Source organism: Pelodiscus sinensis, chromosome 9, assembly GCF_052426305.1.
Source record: "Pelodiscus sinensis isolate ZL-2025 chromosome 9, ASM5242630v1, whole genome shotgun sequence".
NCBI lineage: Eukaryota > Metazoa > Chordata > Testudines > Trionychidae > Pelodiscus > Pelodiscus sinensis.
This window is the reverse complement of record NC_143060.1, coordinates 17,086,595-17,109,534: the sequence shown is the minus strand read 5'-3', so window position 1 is coordinate 17,109,534 and position 22,940 is coordinate 17,086,595. Positions and strand designations below refer to the sequence as shown.

At 46.0% G+C, this 22,940-nt stretch overlaps 1 protein-coding gene across 4 annotated transcripts in view; it reads left to right on the top strand.

Annotated features, from left to right (window-relative positions):
* Window positions 1–4,367: 4,367 nt before the first annotated feature.
* Window positions 4,368–22,940, top strand: part of C9H1orf87 (chromosome 9 C1orf87 homolog) — a 38,906-nt gene continuing 20,333 nt past the window's right edge. Inside the window, exons 1-6 of one of the 4 annotated variants that reach the window (XM_006132335.5) lie at window positions 4,368–4,499; window positions 8,284–8,441; window positions 10,432–10,651; window positions 17,013–17,141; window positions 17,748–18,011; window positions 22,659–22,780. In XM_006132335.5, the coding sequence (XP_006132397.3) occupies window positions 8,326–8,441; window positions 10,432–10,651; window positions 17,013–17,141; window positions 17,748–18,011; window positions 22,659–22,780 (851 nt within the window). In that variant the 5' untranslated portion in view covers window positions 4,368–4,499; window positions 8,284–8,325. Of the gene's footprint in view, window positions 4,500–5,157; window positions 5,933–8,283; window positions 8,442–10,431; window positions 10,652–17,012; window positions 17,142–17,747; window positions 18,012–22,658; window positions 22,781–22,940 lie in introns of those variants that run through there. The other 3 variants (XM_006132336.5, XM_014578207.4, XM_006132337.5) reach the window with 3 other exon arrangements.

Sequence of the window (22,940 nt, the reverse complement as noted above, 5' to 3'; positions counted from 1 at the left end):
TCGCTGGCTCACTAAATTGGATGGGGTTATTTGAACATTGTAATCACCTCTACCTGTTTTATACCAACAATCAGACTGATTTCAATACTGGATTTAATTGAGAATGTACAACTGTAGTTCAAAATTGTGCTTGTAAAGCTGGGCTGCAAAACCCCAGTTAGGCCCTTTGTGCAAATGCCTTATGATTTACACTTTAGCTATGTGAGATTATACAATAATTTTTCAACAGGACTCGTACAGTCTGGTCATGGGGAAAAGCTGATCTGTGGGGATGGTGCAAGCACAGTGTAGTCTTAGTCACAGTTTCCCCCATTACTCCCAGTCTCTCCTTCTCCTTGTAACTAGTCCAGTCTCTGCTCAGCCAATCCCCATTCTCTCTTCTCAGCTCCTCTTGTGATCTGTCTCTTTCCCCTGCCCCCCACCTAGCTTCTCATTCAACCTGAGTCTTTCCTCCAACCACTTCCCTGTTTCCTTGGCTCAGTGTGCCCTCTATTATGACATCCCATTCTCAGTTCCTGGCCATTCCCAGTTTTCCCCACACATACCTTGCTAGATCTGTGCCTATTACTCCCTTTGGGTCCTAGACCAGCCTCTCCACTCCCCCAGTTCCTCTTTCTGTCTCATTGTTCCTTTTCCCAACCAATTAGCTTCCAATCCTCTCTCCATTTCCCTTACCATTTCCTAGTCTCAGTCTCTCCCCACACCCAGTCCTCAGTCTCTTTGCCCAGTCAGTCCCAGGCTCCTTTTCTCCAAAGTTCCCAGTAGGGCGGTTGACAGAATTGCCAGGCTCCTAGGCAAAGTGGGAGGGAGGTGGTTCTGGGCCCTGAAGGGACAAGTCCTTGGGTGGAAAGGGTGGGGCTGAGGCTAGCCTCCCTCAGCCAGCCTTTCAGTGCTGCCCAGCCCACGCTGCCCATGTGACAATTTAAAAGGCCTCTGGCCCAAGTTGCTGCCACAGCAGCAGCAACCAGGATCTCTGGGCCCTTTTAAATTGCCAGGCCCTGGGGCAGCTGCCACTTTTGTCACCCAACCCACCTACCCCTGTTTGCAGCCCTAGCTCCCAGGTCTCTGCCCCTATCTCCCCTCCCCAAAAGCTCTCAGTCTCCTTCTCCTTGCTCTATTCTATTCTATTCTATTCTATTCTATTCTATTCTATTCTATTCTAACCAGGTCTCATTCTGAGCTCACCACTATGATATCTCAGCACCCAGCCCAGTCTCTATCCCCACAGGTTCCTTTTCCAGTCTCCTCGCTTAACCAGCCTATGTCTTCTCCACCCAGTTCCCAGTCATAATAGTTGCTCTCCTCCCCTTTGTTATGTTTCATTAGACTTCTTGGCCCAATCTCCTCCTTTCCCTCTGCCCAGGGTTGCTGTTTCCCCCTCTTCATTGGAATCCAGTGGTTTCCCTCTCCATGTTGCCTGAGCATTAGCACGGAGAACACAGAGGAAACAGGCTCCCTGCTGACACTGCCAGTGTCCAGCGCAAAGCCAGCTGGGAGAAGCAATTACAGGGAAAGTCTGGTTTAGCCCATATAACTCTTGGCTAGAGCATGCTCAGTTGGGTAGCGTATAATTCAGCAATAGGAATTATAATTGGCTGGAGCATGCTCAGTAAGCATGGAATCTTCAGAGACTTTAGCTGCTAAAATGAAAGTCACTCGTGAGCATGTGTGACCTGTGATCACTTGGACAAATCTAAGCAGATTTTCATTAGGATGGCAAAAGGCACAACATTTCCTCCCCCTCCCTTCCCTCCTCCTTTCCCCCCCACTCCACCACCCAACACCAAATTTGAAAGAGTGGGGTTGCTACAGCAGTTGAAAATATAGATCTCAATAATTTTTAATATGGCCAAAGCAACATATTCGTGGAAAGGATGGAACTTTTTGTGGTGAAATTTTCCAAAGTATTTAAAAAAAAATGAATCAGAGACAGATGCATGACATGGAAAATTTCAGCCAAATGTTTAAAATTTAGCAAAGTTATAAGCAACTGAAAATGTGGTCTTGTAATGGGAAGTATCAAGCAACCTTAACAATAGGTAAGGCTAAGTTTTAGTCATGGGTATTTTTAGTAAAAGTCATGGGCAGGTCACAGACAGTAAATAAAAATTCATGGCGTATCAGCTGTTCTTGACTTGCACTATATACTCCCCACTAAATGTTGGGTGCTCTGGGAGCAGGAAGTAATCCAGAGGGGCCGTGGGTTCTCAGGAGGAGTGGGCAAAGGTGTGTGACCCAGAAAATCTTGCAGGTGCTGAGGGGAGGCTAGGTGGTAGCATGTGGCTGGAAATCCTCCACTGTCACTGCTGCTGAATAGCAGAGGTGTGTGACTTCTACACAAGCCATGCAGGTCCCAGAAAGTCATGGAATTCATGACTTCCATGGTGTCAATGACAGACTTAGTCTTAATAATGGACCATGCTTACCATCTCACCTATGATGTATATCACTCTCTCTCACACACACACTCACTACAATTTAAAATCCTTTAAGATTATAAATGTAAGATTATTTTCTTTTATCAACTGAAAAGTTCAGTACTTATTTTAAAACATTCCCACCAAATATTCTAGCAAATATATATTTATATATAATGAAAAGCTATCATGAACAGCATCAAGGTAGTAAACTGGACTTTCAGAAGCAATGATATGCAGGTCAGCATTGCCATCAACTTTACACTCCTGCCCATGTGCCAAGGTAAATCTGAGAAGCCTGAGATTTCATGGTTTAAAAAAAGTAATAACTAAATACAGTGTATTAGACACCTCAGAATTTCCAGACTTTCATGTAAATTGTCTGGATACTACTGTGGTAGGATGCGTCTAGACTGGCAAGATTTTGTGCAAAAGCAGTTGCTTTTGCGCAAAAACTTGTCAGCTGTCTATACTGGCCGCTTGAATTTGCGCAAGAGCACTGACGTTCTAATGTAAGAATTCAGTGCTTCTTGCGCAAATACTTTGATACTCCCGCTCAGGGATAAGCCCTCTTGCACAAGAATACTTGCGCAAGAGGGCCAGTATAGACAGGCACCTTAATATTTTGCGCAAGAAAGCCCAATGGCTAAAATGGCCATTGGAGCTTTCTTGCGCAAAACCACGTCTATACTGGGCATGGATGCTTTTGTGGAAAAGCACTTTTTGCGCAAAAGCATTCATGCCAATCTAGACGCTCTTTTGCGGAAATACTTTTAACGGAAAAACTTTTCCATTAAAAGTATTTCCACAAAATCATGCCAGTCTAGACGCAGCCATTTTGTTATAGAATTCATTTTAGTTTTCCAGGAATATAAATGGTTGGCAACCTTTTTTGAGTAACTGCTGTGCTTTTGGAATGAAAGAAAATCTTCATTTAAAATGAGCTTTGTGTAGAAAAAAACTAAATGGTTGCACAATTTGAGAGTACATTAGCTCCTTATAGAATTATTCTTTTGAAGAAGGATTGATGAACTAACTGTAGATTGTATTATTTACATACAGTGCTTTTAATTAAGAAAGATTTATGTGACTCTGATCGTAGAAAAATAATAAAAAGTCATATATTTTCAACCTTTATAATGCAAAATATTTTCTGTGCAGTATTACCACATATACATACCATGAATCCAGAAAATAAATTCATTTAAATTATACATTTTCATGTAACTATTATATTTATCAAGTTCAGACCAGAAAATGTATCAAATGCTACATTACAATATTTCACATTGCCTATGCCTTCTTCGAATTTTAATCTGATTTTCTTTTTTGGTTGAAATTTCTATTGTAGTGCCATCAAGTGGCCAGAACTAGAATCGAAGTTTCCAATTTCACGGTTACAAACACTTTATTGTATGCTTGCTGCCCATTAAAATGTAATGTGTACTAGACATGAGAGGCAAAGCGATTATCAATTAATATTGCATTGATTGGACCTTGACTGTAAAAATGGCTGCCTTTGTGTAAAAGGAAAAGCATGTTACCAAGCTGTTTTGTAAGCATTCTGGGGAACTCTTAATATATGTATAATATTTACACCATAAAACAGATCTGGAATTTTTTCCAGCAGGTCTGGCTCAGATGATCCAGACCCATTTGGTGGACTATGACCCATTTGTTTTTTTCCTAGCAGGAACTTTGCCTCATTTTTATAGTAAAAGCTGCCTATATGATTTTTCTTTCCTTCTCCATGCTCTCCACCCCCCTCCCCATGTCTTTTCTACAATGTTATCATAGCTTTTCTATGGCGTAGCAGACAGGAAGTGTAATAAGAGTAACATTTTCCTGATTCAACCACCTGTGGTTTTCAACCTATTTACCATTGTGGACTACATATGCAGCCCACCTGTGTGACCCTGAGACTGTCACATGGCCTACAGCTGTGTGCTGATTGGGTACCAGATTGAGAACCACTGAATCAGTCCCTGAAGGACAGAGACACTCATGAATCTGTCTTCTCTGTAAAACACTGGATTTGCTGTTCAGAAAAGGACTGAACTATGTGACTGAACCTTTCTTCAGGTGATTAATTGGTTGCTCATGTCATCATGTACTACATTAGAAATGTGCAAAACTGGGAATGGATATAGTTTTCAAAAACCTCATCACTTACTGTTTTATTTTGCAAAATCAAAACTTGTCCTATTTTATCAGAACTACCAAGTCTAGAAGTTGATGCACTGCATAAATGGTTCCAGTTGTGGCCCATTTCCAGGTATATGTAGTGTGAAAAATAAACCATATGAATCTAATTAGACCAATGGGGAAATCCTACCTGATGACTTATTAGTAAATGTAAGTGTTCACAACATTGTTTTGTTTTACTACTTTGATAATTTTGAGCTGTATTGAAATTTCTGGTAGTAAAACAAAGAACTGGCTTTTAACAATGAGCTGTTACAGGAGTGTTGGGACATTTTTATAGTAAGGTGCTGCTGATGGGAAACCATGCATTTGTTGTTTGTTATTGCTTCAAGCCAGTTGCTGCATCCCTAACACCCCAAGTCCCAACACCACTCAACTGTTTTGTCTATCAGCTTATTACTATGTCAACGGTATTAGCTGTTTATCTTTGGGAAATCAACTTGCTTTTACTTTTATAGCGGTGTAAGAAAACAATGCACTTTTCAGGAAACCATTGCACACGTACACTACTTTGGCGCTCTGTGCATTTGACATGTATATGCTTGTCCAAAACTGGAACGTGCTGCGCTCTTTGCACTGGGGTTTTAACATGCCTGTTGGTTCACACTCAGCGCAGAGGTTACCTCCGTGTGAAATATCCCCCTTTGCAAGTCGATCTGTAATTAAACTTTCGGGCAGAACAGGTTTCCTGCAGAGAAATGTGTCGGGTTTTGACTTTTGCCGCCTCTCCATTGGAGCTGGGTTTCTTTTTCATGCCTGTTCAAGTGCAACAAGAACGGGGAGGCTCCAAACCGGCTGCTTTTTAATTCACTCTGGACTGCTGCTCGCCTCGTTTCCTTTTAGCAAAACGTGCTAACAGCGAGGGGGCGCCGTGAACTCTGGCCACCCGGAATGACGCTGCTCCGGGGCAGGGACTAAGGGCGAGGGCCCGAGCCTGCCTTCTTGTGCCTCCCCCCCCATGTCCATTTGAATTTAGGGACTGCAGCCCCGGTTCAAACGGGGGAAGAAGCTCATTTCTGGGGGCCCTGTGCGGGGGTTTTGTTCTGTAGGGCGCCCACCCCACCGGGGCACGTGCCCCAAGCCAGGCGAGCCCTGCCCGGCTGCAGCCCCCTGCCGTGAGTCCACAGCCGGCGCTGGCCCGGCAGGGCGCGGCTTGCTACCGAGGAGCCCCAGCCCAGCCGCGCCCCGCGTCCCTAGCAACAGCCTCCGCCTCCTGCCAGCGGGCTCGTCGCACCAGCCTGCGCTTGCGGCGGCAGCGGGGCTCCCCTGGCCTGCGCCCCGGCTCTGCAGGCTCTAGGGGAGGCGGGCAGGTAGGGGCTGGACGCTCCGGGCGGGGGCTTGTGCGGGCGAAGCCTCGCAGCGGCTGAGGTGTTTCCCTGGGGCCGAGCCACCTCCCCGCGCCCGGTCGCAAGCATCTGCTTGGATCCCGGCTGCCCCGAATGTCCCCCGAGACCCTGCGCTGCAGGGCAACCCGCTCCTTCCTCTCCCTAGCCCAGGGGCCCCCTGCCTTGCTCCCCGCCTTGCTCCCCGCCTTCCTCCCAGGGCTGCCCACAGGCGCCTTTATCCGAGCCTGGGTGGGTCTGGTTGGTTTCCCTAGTCCAGAGATGGGAGGGGGGGAGGTGTGCGACTTGGCAATCAAGGCAGGAATGAGATTCTACCCCAGCCCTCTTGCCAGTCATATAGTTTGGGGTGACATTTTGTTTATTTTGTTTGGCAGCTTAAAGACGAACACATTTATGTGGGCATAAGCCTTCCTGGGGAAAAACACTTGGTCAAACACCTGGGCTATGTCTACACTGGTGGCTTCTTGTGTGAGTAATATGCAAATGAGGCTATGCAAATGAGACTAAACGAGGAATATCACCAAGCCGCATTTGCATACCTAAGGAGACACCATTTTTTTCAGAAGAGGCTCTTGCGCAAGAAGGAGCGCCTACACTGCCCCTTCTTGCACAGGAAAAACCCTCTTGAGTAATGCCGTTCTTCCTGAAAAGTAATAGGGCTAAGTCTAGACTGGCATGATTTTCCGCAAATGCTTTTAATGGAAAAGTTTTCCGTTAAAAGCATTTGCGGAAAAGATCGTCTAGATTGGCACGGACGCTTTTCAACAAAAGCACTTTTTGCAGAAAAGCATCTGTGCCAATCTAGACGCGGTTTTGTGCAAGAAAGCCCCGATAGCCATTTTCGCCATCGGGGCTTTTTTGCGCAAAACAATACCGTGTTGTCTACACTGGCCCTCTTGCGCAAAAGCATTTGTGCAAGAGGGCTTTTGCCCTAATGGGAGCAGCATAGCATTTCCGCAAGAAGCACTGATTTCAGACAGTAGGAAGTCAGTGTTCTTGCGGAAATTCAAGCGGCCAGTGTAGACAGCTGGCAAGTTTTTCTGCAAAAGCACGTGCTTTTGCGGAAAATCTTGCCAGTCTAGAAGCAGCCATAGGTGTAATGGCATTGCGCAAGAGGGTTTTTCTTGCGCAAGAAGGGGCAGTGTAGATGCTCCTTCTTGCGCAAGAGCCTCTTCTGAAAAAAATGGTGGCTCATTAGGTATGCAAATGAGGCTCTGCGATATTCCACACTTAGCCTCATTTGCATATTACTCGCGCAAGAAGCCATGAGTGTAGACATAGCCCTGGAGTGGAAATCACCAAGGTAGGATATGTGTATGTGTACTAGCATATCAAAAGAAGGGTGTCACTTATCGAGTGTAGGACCAATTTTAAGGAGGCCCATTCAATTAGGCTATGTCTAGACTGCAGGCTTCTTTCGAAAGAGGCTCTTTCGAAAGCATCTTTCGAAAGAGCCTCTTTCGAAAGATCGCGTCTAGACTGCAGGTGGATCGTTCGAAAGAGCAATCCGCTTTTTCAAAAGAGAGCACCCAGCGAGTCTGGATGCTCTCTTTCGAGGAAGCCCTATTTACATTGAAGAACGCCTTCTTTCGAAAGAGGAACTTTCGAAAGAAGGCGTTCTTCCTCGTGAAACGAGGTTTACCGCCATCGAAAGAAAAGCCGCATTCTTTCGAAATTATTTCGAAAGAACGCGGCTTGAGTCTGGACTCGGGAAGTTTTTTCGGGAAAAGGCTACTTTTCCCGAAAAAAACCCTGAGTCTGGACACAGCCTCAGGGTTGATGTCACTTGCTCCCAGTAATTGAAGGGGAGGTGTGAATACCAAAAGAGAGGGGAAATTGCCTTTGTAGTGAGAGAACCAAAGTCCTTACTCAGTCCTAATTTGATCATGTTAAATTTACAAATGAATCCTAGCTCTGCTTTTTCTCTTTTTTTAGTCTGGTTTTGAAGGAGTTTTTTTTATACAGGGATGGTTACTTTTAAATCAGTAACTGAGTGTCCAGAGAGGTTAAAGTATTTTCCTGCTGGTTTTTGTATGTTACCTTTCTTGATGTCTGGTTTGTGTCCATTTAACCTTTGGTGCAGAGATTGTCCAATGTGACCATTACTTATGGAAAGTGGCATTGCTGACAACATGATGGCCTATAGCATGTTAGTAGAGGTGCAGGTGGATGTGCTCCTAATGGTGTGGCTGATGTGGTTAGGTCCTATGATGTTGTTGCGTGCTGTGTCAGCTTCCTTCTGGGGCCAAAGGAGTATGCCTCTCCCAGCTGATACATACTTACACAACAACCCTTCTGAATTTTGTTTTATGTTACAGGAGAGTGGGAATGGACAATAGATAGACTGCTAGTTGTACTCCATGCCAAGCATGTCTTCAGTCAGGAATGTACCTTCTGGGGCTGCAGCCCACACTGAGACCATTGTTAAAATAATTGGGAGCAAGTACGTCCGGTACACAGTAGAAAAACCAATAATGTAAGTACGGGGCTTGAAGACCTCTACCGTGTATCAATATAATGATTTGTTTTTTCAGGAACCATCAATGAGGGACTTTGAAATTCTGGGTAGGTTTAAGACCACAATAAAAATAAAATCAAGACCCCAAATTCTAACTTATAAGTACTTAGGGCCAAGATTTTTAACAGGGGGTGTGATACGTTAGGTACTTACACGTGAGTTTATGAGCCTAAGTAAGCAGCCTTATGCAGATGTCATTACATTCCAAGGAGCTATTGGGTATTCTGGGTATTTAAAAATCAGGTGCCTTGCATGCCAAACTGTGCTTCAGATTATCGAAAGAGCTCCATTAAAAATGAGGTTTTCAGAAGAATTCAGCATCCATCAGCTTCCACTGAAACCACCAGGAGCTGCCAAAAGCTGGGGTATTGTTAAGGAGCTAGCCACTTAATTTAGCAACCTAATGTGCTCTGAAAACCTGGCCTGTAGGAGTCGCAAAAATGCCCAAGAGATGTGGCAACCCAGGGCAACATTTTCAGAAGCACTAAGGGTATGTCTACACTACCACCCTAGTTCGAACTAGGGTGGTAATGTAGGCAACTGGAGTTGCAAATAAAGCCCGGGATTTGAATTTCCCGGGCTTCATTTGCATAAAGCCGGGCGCCGCCATTTTTAAATGTCCGCTAGTGCGGACTCCGTGCCGCGCGGCTACACGCGGCACGGACTAGGTAGTTCGGACTAGGCTTCCTAGTCCGAACTACCGTTACTCCTTGTTTCACGGACTCTTTTTAAATACCAAATCCTAGATTTCTCTTTGTGAACTAGATTGGAAAATGTGAGCACCTTGACATTTATAAAAATTAATGACTTTCTACTGGTTCTTCTCATCTAGGTTATAGTATATCACATGTAGTAATTTGATGGTGGTGTTTAGTTAATTTGTTTATGGTATGTAAAAAAGAAGGGTATTAATAATAGATTGTCAATGGTAAGAATTTTCCATGAGTGTTGCCTTTCTTCCTTTGCTGTAAGGTCTGGTCTTCACAAAGAAAATGCAGAATTTCAGTGGTCTGACTGCCAATTCAGCTTTAGTTAAAATACATTTGTTGATCTCACCCAGTCAATAGTGAAGAGGAGTTGCATCTTCTAAGACGTTACAGTAGGGTATCATAAGAAATTACCTGACTTACACAGGAAACCTAGCTCGATAATTACTAATAGTATCCATCCAGGTGTTGACATTCCAGTCTAACATCTGTGAAAAAGTGAGGGAAACTGTAAATTATAAACTCAGTGGACCCTTAACCAAAGATCCCTTTTATATTCTAGAATACCCATCACCGAGTGTATTTAGGTAACCTTTCGGTCAGTGATCCCTGGGAGCTGAGCGCTTGGGCAGCCACCCAGGAGAGATTATAATGCCAGCCAGATGATTAGCAGAGCACCCAGAGTGCTCACAACCGGCAGCATGTGTTTCTACTGGTGGTACACATCTGCACCTGCCTTGGTTCACATAACAGAGTTTATTCTACACACGGATGGAAGAAATTAGAAGGAACATTGCTCTAGGTGCCTTCTGTGTGAAATAAAAAACTTTCCTAGAACAGAATAATACCACTCCTGTTAGGTCAATGTTTCAGAGACTATTCACTAGAACTGGAGATGTACTTGTCCCATGCTGTTGTAAATGCTCATTTGGTTCATCACGCCTAATGTTGAATCCTAAAGCCACAACAATTGAAGTTTTCTAATGTCTTCTCCTCTACAAGTGATACAGGAGTAACTTGATGAAATTCTCAAGCCTACTACACAGGAGGACAGCCTAGATGATCTAGTGGTCTCATCTGGCCTTAAAAGATATGAATTTAGATTCCACTGATAATATCTGTGGGCTTCAATCCAAGCAGCAAACTTTCTAAGAATGGAATATTGTACATGAATGTCTAATCTAAATGCAAATGGAATATATATTTGCATAAGGCTATATCTCTGCTCCTGTTTTTCTCAGCAAGGCAAAGGAGGGCATGAAAGTGGAAACTCAGTCTGCACTCCAGAAATTGCCCGCTTGTAATACAAGACAGACACATGGAAATTCTCCAGGTCTCAATAACCCTCTTTATCAACAAATCAATTATGACCGAGCTTATGAAAGACGGAACACAGACAAACAAGATGAACACGAGCCTAAACAAGCGCAAACAAGCAATAGCAGATTTTTGGATGGCAAAGTGAGTTGCTATACTGTCTGTAGCTGCAGCATTTTGAATGGTACAATCAGTTTCAGGGAAGATCCATGGGTAATATTTAATATTGAAATAACCAGATCTCTTTGCAATAATATAAATATTATGTGCACTAAGAACCTAGTAATGCAATCCTTATGTTTGTGAGCACTTAGTCAAATAGTTGCGTAGAAGCTAAGTCGAATAAGAATTTTACACTCAGGTCCTTTGTAACAGGAGGACTTAAAAAAGGTATTGTTGTTTATTAAGCTGCACTATGTTCCATTAAATAAATAAGCAGAGTTGTACCTGTTCCACTGATAGATACATTGGTTCATTGAAGTTTGAACAAGAGTTGGGCAAAATTTTGTGTCCAAAACGTTTTTCAGACAAAAAAAAAAAAAAAAAAAAAAAAGATTTAGTGAAACTAATGTTTTTGCCAATGTTGGTTTTGCCATATTTTTTGTGTTGGAAACCCTATCTCTGCCCCTCAAAAAATCAAGCTGCTTCTGTTTTTCAGTTCTAAATTCTTTTCTTTTCTTTTTTTGAAGTTTTCTTCAATTTTATTTTTTAAATTTATTGTTGATTTGAAACATTTTTGGGGCATCAAACATATTTTGTTTGACCAGAAATGATTTTTTTTAAAATTGAGGCTAGCCAGTGAGCCAAAAAATCCATTTTCTGCCCCGTTGTAGCTGGACCCTAAATATTTAGAAGTGTTTAGTAATTTTGGGTACCTCCTTTTGTAGGTGCACAGCTTGGGATGCTATGCACCTCCAACTCAAACTGAGTCATTCTAGAGGTTGTTCTTAATGAGGTATGGCTATAAAAATGTAGACTATGCCCCAAACAGGGCATGGTTCATAGTCACATTATCCTGAGGGGAACTGGTCCTTTTTTGAGTGCTGCCTTCTTGCTCAAAAGAAATCACTCACTGGATTCCTTTACTAAATTTCCCATTCTCCCTACTCTTTTGCTCTCCTTTGATTTGCTGTGTTGTTTGCCAAATACCTAACAATGCTCTACATTGTTCCATGTACAACTCTGCAGTCTTTGTACAGCTTGCCCGCCATCCCTCGGAGTTTCATAAATAAACCACTTTAGCCCTTGTTGTAGAAGACTGATATTTGGGACATTATGCCCTTGTTTGGGACCTAATGTATTTTAGGAGAGTAGGAATGCAGTGCTAATGGAGGATGGCCATATGTGTGGTAGTTAGAAGGAAGAGTAATATTTGGGGATGATCAGTGCTGAAAGTAGCTAATCATTTGTTTGTTTTAAACCTATTGCAAAAGGCAGCACCTGGCCTTTGTTTCTTTCCACATCAGGATAGGGTTACACTTCAGCAGAGGAATAAAGGAAAGACTTGTTACCAGTTCAGATATTTGTGAAATGAACTGATCATAGGCGTGCGCATGGGATGTGCCGGGTGTGCCAGGGCACACCCTAATGTTTCAAAGGGCCGCCCTGGTGTGCTGGGGAATGGACGCTGCGCAGGGTTTGCCACGCATGCGTGGCTAAAACCGGCGGGTCTTAGGACCTCGCGGAAACCGGTGGCAGGGAGCAGAATCGTCACCCCGCCTCCCCAACAAGCGAGGTAAGTTTAAACCCTAGGCGGGAAGGTGGGGGGTATGCCCGCCCCTGGGCAGGAGATGGGAGCAGCACAGCTATGCCGGGGGTTGGCTCGGCTCAGGAGCAGCACAGCTGAGGTGTGTGTGTTGGGTTGGGGCAGCGCGGCTGGGGTCCGGGCAGGGGGGGGCCGGGGTCTGGGGTAATGCAGCTGGCCCGGCCTGGCCCGGCCCGGGGGTCGGGGGCAGCGAAGCTGGGTCGGGGCAATGAGGCTGGCCTGGGGAGGGTAGGGTAGGGTCGGGGGCAGCGCGACTGGTCCAGGGAGGGGGGAAGCACAGCTGGCCCCCGCCCCCCAGAGCTGCTTCCCATCCTCCCTTCCTCCTAGACCCCCCTCTTTCTTCCTGCCAATCCCATGTTCCTCTACCCCGCACCCCAGTTCTGCTTCCTGCACCTCCTTCCTCCCGGCCAGCCCTGCGGCCCCTGACCCCCCGCCAGCTCTGCTTCCTGCTCCCCCTTCCTCCTGGCCAGCCCCCCCCCCCACTAGAGGCTCCCAGTGCCGATTTTGCCCCACCTTCCAGTCATTTCCCCCGCCACCACCAGGCTTCAGTCTGGTGCCCAGCCGGAAAACCAGGAAATACCAGACGTTGCATGTGTCCGGTATTTTCTGGATTTTTTTTACCAGACAGAGGGCCCAAAAACTAGACTGTCCAGTAGAAAACCGGACACCTGACAACCCTATGAGTTGGACCTGGTACAGGCACCAAGTGATGGGGAAACTGCCAGAACTTTGGGATCCAGAGACTGTGGGGTGGGGTTTGTGGCCCAAAAGGGGGCTGAGAAACCTGAGGATATGTCTAGACTACAGGCTTCTGTCGACAGAAGTTTTGTCGACAGATACTGTCGACAAAACTTCTGTCGACAAAGAGCGTCTAGACTACATTGAGTTCTGTCGACAAAGCAAGCTGCTTTGTCGACATGGTAGTGTAGACGCAAAGGACAGTTTACATGCAATAACACCTTCTGTCGACAGAAACTCTGTCGACAGAAGGCGTTATGCCTCGTAAAATGAGGTTTACCAGCGTCGACAAAACTGCTGAGTTCTGTCGACGTTATGTCGACAGAACTCAGCAGTAGTGTGGATGCAGGTATAGTTTTGTCAACAAAAGTCCACTTTTGTCGACAAAACCCTGTAGTCTAGACACACCCTGTAAGAGACAGAGTAGGGGGAGCACCAGAAGGGTGACAGTCAGGGCGACCCTAGAACTCTGTTACAGACCAGCTGGCTGGAGGAGGAGGGAAGAATAGGGGGAAAGGGTCAGAGAGGAAGAAGCTTATGCTGAGGGGAGGGGGGCAGGTCAGGAGAAGAAACGAGAAGGCACCAAGGGACAGAGTGGAGGAGAGAGACAAATGCCAGGGGGCCAAGTGGAGACAATGAGGAAAAGGGCAGGAGGGGAAGTGTCAGTGAGAGGGGGGACAGGATGGTGCTAGGAGAGGAGAGGGGAAGGGCTTTGGGGGGCTATATGGGAGAAGGGGAAGTGCTGGGAGAAGGCTTGAAAGAAGGGGTGGGCATGAGGAAGGCAGGGATGGAGCAAGGCATGTGTAAGGGCACATGGGAATGGGGGCAGACGGTGGTGAGGGGATGAGCATCAGGGAAAAAAAGGGCAAAGGGGGTAGGGGCAGTGAGGGAAGGGGGAGGCACCAGGAGGGTGCAGGGATAAGGGAAGGTGCAGGTGCCAGGAGATTCTGGGGGTGAAGCAGAAGGGAAGACACCTGCAGGGGAGGGACCAGCACCAGTGGAGAGAGGCAGGGCAGGTGTGTAGATGGAGGTGTTAGGAAAGGGGATGAGGAGGGGTAGCTCACATGATCAGAGTGGGGCTACTGGAGGAGTGGTTACAAGGGGGGAGAGAAGGGCTGGTGGAGGGGGGCAGGTCTCAGGAAGGCTGAGAGCAGTGAGAAGGGCAGGAGTCCAGACAGCAGAGGTGGGTGAGGGGTTGGGGCCGGGGGCAGCAGGCACCAGGGGAGCTGATGGAGCAAGGGGAGGAGATATGGTAGCAGAGGGAAAGGGTAGATAGGGTATGTCTACACTACAGCGCTAATTCGAACTAACTTAGTTCGAATTAGTTAATTCGAACTAAGCTAATTTGAACTAACGGATCCAGACTAAAAAACTAGTTTGAATTAGCATTTTGCTAATTCGAACTAGCATGTCCACATTAAGTGGACCCTGAACCGGGGTTAAGGATGGCTGGAAGCAGTGCCGGCAGGGCATCAGATGAGGACTTAGAGCGTGGAGCTGCTGTCTCAGGCTAGCCAAGGGCTGTGCTTAAAGGGACCCGACCCCCACCCCGGACAGACAGTTCTCAGGGGTGCCCCGCTTGCAAAGCAGTCCTGTCTTGGAGTGCCCCGAGTGCCCACACTGGGCACATCACAGCACTCGGCCATCAGCCCGGCTGCACTTGCCGCAGGCTGCCATCTGGGGAGAGGGGGCAATTGGGGGGCTGCAGGAGAGCTTCCACCCCCAGAAGCCCGCAGAGCCAGCCCAGTCCTCCCCATCGGGGGCTCGTACCCCATTCCTCCCTCACCTCCTTCCAGTTACCCTTCTCTAGCCCCCCTTCCTGATGTAAAAAATAAAGAAAACGTGTGGTCAAAAATAGAATCTCTCTTTATTGAACAAAACCCGGGGAGACTGGGAAAAGGAGGTGGGAGAGGGGAAGAGAGAGGATGGGAGAGGGGAGGGCAACTAAAATGATCAGAGGTTTGGAACAGGTCCCATAAGAAGAGAGGCTAAAGAGACTGGGACTTTTCAGTTTAGAAAAGAGGAGACTGAAGGGGGATAGGCTAGAGGTCTATAAAAGCATGACTGGGGTGGAGAGGGTGCATCAAGAAAAGTTCTTCATTAGTTCCCATAATAGAAGGACTAGAGGACACCAAAGGAAAGGAATGGGTAGCAGGCTTCAAACTAGTAACAGAAAGTTGTTCTTCCCAAAGCAAAGAGTCAACCTGTGGAACTCATTGCTGCAGGAGGCTGTGAAGGCTAGAACTAGAACAGAGTTTAAAGAGAAGTGAGATAAAGTGATGGAGGTTCGGTCCATGGAGTGGTATTAGCCAGGGGGTAGGAGTGGTGTCCCTGCCCAAAGTTTGTGGAAGGCTGGAGAGGGATGGCTCGAGACAAATGGCTTGGTCACTGTCTTCGGTCCATCCCCTCCAGGGTCCCTAGGGTTGGCCGCTGTCCCTAGGCTTAGTCCTCGTACAATGAGGTTTACCTAGTTCGAACTAAGCGCTCCGCTAGGTTTACCTAGTTCGAATTAAGTTTGAACTAGCGGAGCGCTAGTGTAGCGCCTATCAAAGTTAATTCGAACTAACGTCCGTTAGTTCGAATTAACTTTGTAGTGTAGACATGCCCATACTTATTAATAACTTGGGTGCCACAGTGGCACATCCAAACAAGCCACAAACTCAGTACTGGTGCACAACACAAAATTTATTGTGTTCATGGGAGGAAACACTTAGAGGAGACACTTCCCCCAGCCTCTCCACCCCCCAAGTTAATGTCACACACATTGGATTAAATGAATTGCAGGATAGTTGCATGGGCGGGGGTTGTTGGTGAGGGCCAAACTAATCCCTATTGGTAAGAGGATGGTGGGAAAAGTCTTTTGGGGGGGTGGTCACATGACACCTTTTATTTCTGGTCATATGTCCATATTGCCCCAGAGGCGTGGCTAATGGGAGTCAAACAATACATTTTTAAAAAATTCTTTGGGTGCACACCCTAATGAAATGTGCTGCTCATGCCTATGGAACTGATTAATTTATTCCAGCTTGCTTTTAGAAATGTTGGGCTTTAATTAATTTCTAGCTGGAAATAATGTGCAATGTCAACTTTAATCTCTAAGGGTATGTCTACACTACCCCGCTAGTTCGAACTAGCGGGGTAATGTAGGCATACCGCACTTGCAAATGAAGCCCGGGATTTGAATTTCCCGGGCTTCATTTGCATAAACCGGGCGCCGCCATTTTTAAATCCCGGCTAGTTCGAACCCCGTGCCGCGCGGCTACACGCGGCACGGAGTAGCTAGTTCCGATTAGGCTTCCTAATCCCCATTCCTAATCCCCATTCCATGAGGAGTACAGCTAGTTCGGATTAGGAAGCCTAATCGGAACTAGCTACTCAGTGCCGTGTGTAGCCGCGCGGCACGGGGTTCGAACTAGCCGGGATTTAAAAATGGCGGCGCCCGGTTTATGCAAATGAAGCCCGGGAAATTCAAATCCCGGGCTTCATTTGCAAGTGCGGTATGCCTACATTACCCTCCTAGTTCGAATTAGGAGGGTAGTGTAGACATACCCTAATGCAGGAAGGCATTTCTAATAAGTGTGAAATACTAAACTATGAGACTTTTTAGTGGCAGGTTTAGGAAGTTGAATGCATTCTATTATTGTAACAAACTGGCTAGTGTGTGAGCACCGTGCCTTCTACAAGGTAGAATTAGAACAGTACATTTATGAGCTATCATACCAGCAGCGGATGGAGAGTTTCCTTCATCTTGAGCGAAAGGGGACAGTTTTACAGCTGGAGGAGCTAATTATACTAATAAAATGAGGTCTAATTTAATAGCTGTTCCAGTTAAATATGTCTTCAGGGTATATCATTATTGGAGTTTAAACATTTGCTTTCTAAAAAGGAATGAACCATATATTTTGTATGTCAATATTTGTACTCTGTGTGTGTTTCGTTTAAAACAAGGCCACTTATTTTTCTTTGATTGCCTTATAACTAATTCTGTGTTTATTCTTCGAGGGTTTAAAGCCACCAAATATTCACTGTGTGTCTGTCCCGTCGGGAGATCAGTCCTTGTCCTACATTCATGCCCGCCAAAAGCCATCGCTTAGAACTTGGTCTTTAGGACAACATCTAGGACATCACCAGGTAAATGTAGTTAAATATTGCCATAACGGGTCATCTGTTAAATATTTTCAGTGACTGTTTGGTTCACTGTTGGCTTTCTAATGATGGGCTTAGTCCTCAACTAGACCAAGTTCACCAGGTGAGGGGAAAGAGAAGGAACGGAGCCAGGGGAAGGGTGGTTCTCAGTCACCTTTTTATCTCTCTGATTCTGAGCCAGCCAAAACTGCCTGTGGTGTAACTGAGAGCAGCTTCAGGGCTACTCTAAATTACATCCGCAACAGCTGAGGATCTGGCAAACCACCACAGGCGCTCATCCACCCACGTCTTACTCTACCATGCCTCCTTATGCTGAAAAGAGAAACTGCAACTTTGCTTGCTTTGTGCAACCCAAGGATTCCTCTGTGGCAAATGGAAGCCTCAGCTGCCTATGTAGGGCAGCTTTATCCCTGTGGCGCAGCTTTTGTAGCATGCAGCCAGAGTGCTGAGGACTGACCTGGCTGTTTTACTCAGCGCAGCCATTGTAATGATGTTGTAAAGAAATCTCCATTCAACCCTCTGCTCTACCATTCTTCAGTGGAGTCACTGTATGCTATATAACCAGATGTTTCTTTTCTAAATGATTTCCAGCAGACTATATGCCAAGGGCCAACCGAGTCACCTGAGGAGGAAGATTCTCTCCTGACTCTTGTCAGAAAGGAACTCAGGCAGGGTCCTTTCAGGTTAGCCGAGTTAGAAGAGCTGCAGAGAGAGCTCAAGACTGTGGACCCCTTCTCAGCATTTCTTTCTCAGTCACAGCTGAGCGCCCTCCTTCTGAAGCATGAAGTCCCTCTACAATTACCAACTGTCAAGCTCCTCTTTCAGAGGTTTTCTAAGTCAAGTGACTCTAAATGGGTATGTTCATCAGAATGTCTTAACTGTGGAAAAAATCAATTAGTCTTTGTTCTATTTACTTGACTTGCATAAGTTGGATAAGTTAAAAAAACTACAGCGAGGTTAATAGGTAGCAACTTTCTTAGCTAAGAAGTGCTTATATGTTAGGCTTTATTTTCTACTTGGGGATTAGTCAGCATTAAAGCAAATGTGGTTGGAATGATCTCCACATTTTAGGCATTCACTGTCTTCTAACATGCTCTGGTGTGGCTACCATTTTTTATGACAGTAACTGACAGTGGAAAGGAACTTGGACTAGGCTAGCCATTTTGCTTATGTGCCCCTGCCCATAGTGATTGGCAGACATAATCAAATGGGATTTTTGGAATCATTCAGCATCATCCTAATTCGGAAGTTTTACCCTTGAGTGGAAAGGGAGCCAAGTTAGACCAACCCTGGTCTTTTGTAAATTGCACCCATTAGCTCCAACAATCGGCTAATTGAGATTCTTCTTCAGTTCAGGTAGTAAACACCTGGGCTAGGTCTACACTGGCCCCTTCTTCGGAAGGGGCATGCTAATTTTGAAAGTGGGAATAGGGAAATCCACGGGGGATTTAAATATCCCCCGCGGGATTTAAATAAACATGTCCGACGCTTTTTTTCCAGCTTGGGGAAAAGCCGGAAAAAAGCGTCTAGACTGGCCCGATCCTCCAGAATAAAGCCCTATTCCGGAGGATCTCTTTGAAGTAGGAATAAGAGATCCTCCGGAATAGGGCTTTATTCTGGAGGATCGGGCCAGTCTAGACGCTTTTTTCCGACTTTTCCCCAAACCGGGAAAAAAGCGGCGGACATGTTTATTTAAATCCCGCGGAGGATATTTAAATCCCCTGCGGATTTCCCTATTCCCACTTTCAAAATTAGCATGCCCCTTCCGAAGAAGGGGCCAGTGTAGACATAGCCCTGTATTTTTTCAGGGAATGAGCCTGAGATTCCTCTGCCTTGCACCCTATTTGCTAAGTATTATTATGCCACTTCCAGTGGTACTGGCATAATTTTTATAATTTGGGTACTGAAGGTAGAAACCATGTATTTGGGTTGTTATTACCAATGGTCCCCATGTATGGATTTTTTCCATCCATGTGCAGAATAATGTTTTATGTGCACCAAGACACATGTGAATGTGCACCACTAATAGAAACCAAAACCTAGCTGTGGGTGTTCTGCTAATCATCTGGGTAGCACTGGAGTCTCTCTTTAGTGGCCACACAAGTGCACAGCTTACCGGGAACGCTGATTATTACTACTTTAATTCGAGAGGTGCAGCAGCATCATAGTTCCAACATCTATGATCACATCAGCATAGCCCACTCTGTCACACCAGTGGTAGCATTTACAACCTATTTTGCCCCCTTTCACATTTGCTCCAACAGGATTTGCTCTGCAGTTTTAATAATAGCACTTCCTACATAACAATTGGCAGGAAGACAGGCTGTGTGAATGCTCATCCAGTGTATGGTGCAATGAGTATTGTGTCTTCTTAGGGGTTATCATGGCTCCTTCCCCACTTTGGCATGATAAATGCAGAAGTGGGGGCCAGCAAGTGTACCCAAAAACCTTATTTACCAGGCTTTGGTATAAAACTTCCCCAAAAATCTTAAAATCCTAGATTTTGGGAATAAAACTTCCACTGCCACCACCCAAATATTAATAAGGAAATCAGGGCACACAATTAACCAATCCAAGGATAATAAAAAGAAAAGAGAAAGAACTTCTGTTAATACAACAATATTCCTGTTGCAAGCATAATAACTAGATGGAAGATTAACAAATAATATACTCATGGAGAAACTCCATGGGCCTAGAACTTAGTTACAAAGAAAATCCAAAACATTGTTTAAGTGTGGACAGACAGCAGATTCCATACCCAAACCATAAAACAAGAAAAACCTAATGGATTTATCTACACTTTACCCTACTTACAGAAAGTGAAGCATTGTTTCTTGAGGAGAGAGGCATTTCTGTCTGCCCCTCTCTGTAGCTGCAGAGGAACTCTCAGAGGGTATGTCTACACTACAGCACTAATTCGAACTAACTTAATTCGAATTAGTTAATTCGAACTAGTGCATCTAGACCTAAAAACTAGTTCTAATTAGTGTTTTGCTAATTCAAACTAGCATGTCCACATTGAGTGGACCCTGAACCGAGGTTAAGGATGGCCGGAACCAGTGCCACCAGGGCATCAGGTTAGGACTTAGAGCGTGGAGCTGCTCTCTCAGGCTAGCCGAGGGTTGTGCTTAAAGAGACCAGACCCTCACCCTGGACAGACAGTTCTCAGGGTTCCCCGCTTGCTTGTCTACCTCGATGAGGGACAGCAAAGCAGTCCTGACTTGGAGTGCCCTGAGTGCCCACACTCAGCACATCACAGCACTCGGCTATCAGCCCAGCTGCACTTGCCGCAGACTTCAATCTGGGGGGGTTAATTGGGGGGCTGCAGGAGAGCTTCCACCCCGAGGAGCCCGCAGAGCCACCCCAGTCCTCCCCATCGGGGGCTCGTACCCCATTCCTCCCTCACCTCCTTCCACTTACCCCCCTAGCCCCTCTTCCTGATGTACAAAATAAAGGACACGTGTGTTCAAAAATAGAAACTCTCTTTATTTAACAAAACTGGGGGCAGGGAGGGGGGATTAGCCTCTGGGGAGACTGGGAAAAGGAGGTGGGAGAGGAGAAGAGAGAGGGTGGGAGAGGGGAGGGGGAAACCTGGGAGGAGGGAGCTGGAAGGGGGAAGCCAGGGGAAGAAGGAGGAGGGGAAGTATCAAACTATGGTACGCCATATCTTCAGTACTGTGTACAGATGTGATCTCCTCACCCCAGAAAAGATGTTTTGGCCTTGGAAAGGGTTCCGAAAAGGGCAACTAAAATGATTAGGGGTTTGGAACACGTCCCATATGAAGAGAGGCTAAAGAGACTGGGACTTTTCAGCTTAGAAAAGAGGAGACTGAGGGGGGATATGATAGAGGTCTATAAAAGCATGAGTGGTGTGGAGAGGGTGCATAAAGAAAAGTTCTTCATTAGTTCCCATAATATAAGGATTAGAGGACACCAAATGAAATGAATGGGTAGCAGGCTTCAAACTAATAACAGAAAGTTCTTCTTCACAAAGCAAATAGTCAATCTGTGGAACTCGTTCCTGCAGGAGGCTGTGAAGGCTAGAACTATAACAGAGATTAAAGAGAAGTTAGATAAAATCATGGAGGTTGGGTCCATGGAGTGCTATTAGCCAGGGGGTAGGAATGGTGTCCCTGGCCTCTGTTTGTGGAAGGCTGGAGATGGATGGCACGAGACAAATGGCTTGGTCATTGTCTTCGGTCCATCCCCTCCGGGGTAGCTGGTGTTGGCCGCTGTCGGCAGGCAGGCTACTGGGCTGGATGGATCTTTGGTCTGACCCAGTACGGCCATTCTTATGTTCTTATGTTCTAAGCTCAGGGCTCAGGGTTGGGGGTCTCACTGGACCACCTTGATTTTCATGCAAACCTGCTCCTGGGTTCGCATGTGGCCTTTAGTGGCCAGGCTGGCAGCTATCCTGCCTAGACGGCTGCTTTCCTGTGCCTAGTGCGGAGATTATGGACGTTGGAGGCCTCCCCTCCAAACCAGGATGAAGTCCACGATCTCCGCACTAGACCAGGCGGGCACCCACCTCTTGCAGCCCCGAGTAAGCTCCTGGGAGCCGTCAGCCTGGTCCTGGGAAGAAGCAGAGGGCTGGGTGGCAGCGGGTGGCTGGCTCATGTCATGCCAGGTGCAGGGTCTGCTGGCTGGGTGCTGGCAGGCTTGCACCTGGCACGGGCACCATAGCCAGACTGTGGCCCTTTAAGGACTCCGGGGCCGGGAGGGGGGCAGAAGAGTTTCCCTGGCTTGGCCCAGAGTGGCCACCAGGGAAAGCTGGGGAGGGCTAGCCTCCCACTAGTTCGAATTAACTTTGTAGTGTAGATATACCCAGAGAGACAAAGGAGGGAAAAATCCAAATTCCTTTGTCCCAGTTTGAAATTCCTACCTACATTCCTATTGGCCACTCCACCTGGCTAGGTGGAGTTAACCCCTTAGTCATCAGGGTGCTGGCTAACCCTCATAATCATGACGGGGTAGGCTGAATGAGGAACAGGGGAGTTCTTGTCCCATGGAGTCATTTCTGTAATGGTGAGTATTTCTGGTATAGCCCTATAAATCAATCCTCCAATGACACACCCAGCTCTTCATTCTAGTTCTTCCCTACACACAGAGACATACACAAAACCTTTTGCTCCAATCTTTCTGGTCCCATTAATGTTCTGCAGCTCATCCACTAATCCTATGGACCTGTCTCCCTCTTGCCCTCCACTGACCTATACAGGTCTGATCCAAAGTCCAGTGAAGTTAATGAAATGACTCCCATGGACTTCAGTGGTATGAATGGTTCACCATACATCATATATACATAGATAAAAAGGCACAACTCCAATATTTTTAATTGGTGAGCTACCTTTAATGTAAGTAAAATTTAATGTGATTCCTTCACCCAAAGCACTTTACTTTCACTTTAAATTTACTGGGACAGTGAAATATACAAGAGGTTATAACAGACTGACATTGTCCCATGCCCTTTGTTTGTGTTTATACCTATCTTTTTTATTAAAGGTAAATTCTGAAAAGCTGATTCAGTTTCTAAGCCTAGCTACAGCAGCTGAAATGCAGAATATCAAGACACGTGATCTAGGTCTTCAAGCAAAGAGTCTAACTTTCAAGGATCTAAGAAAAAGGTTTTATTTTTAATGGATTTAAACGAATGAAAATAGTATCTGGGAAAGCCTCTTGTGTTGTTTTTTTCTGGTTTCCATTTGGAACAAGTTTTGCAGGTGCTGTATTTTCAGAATGGTCTCCAGCCTGCTCTTTTCACTGAGTTGTCTGAAAGCAAAACTG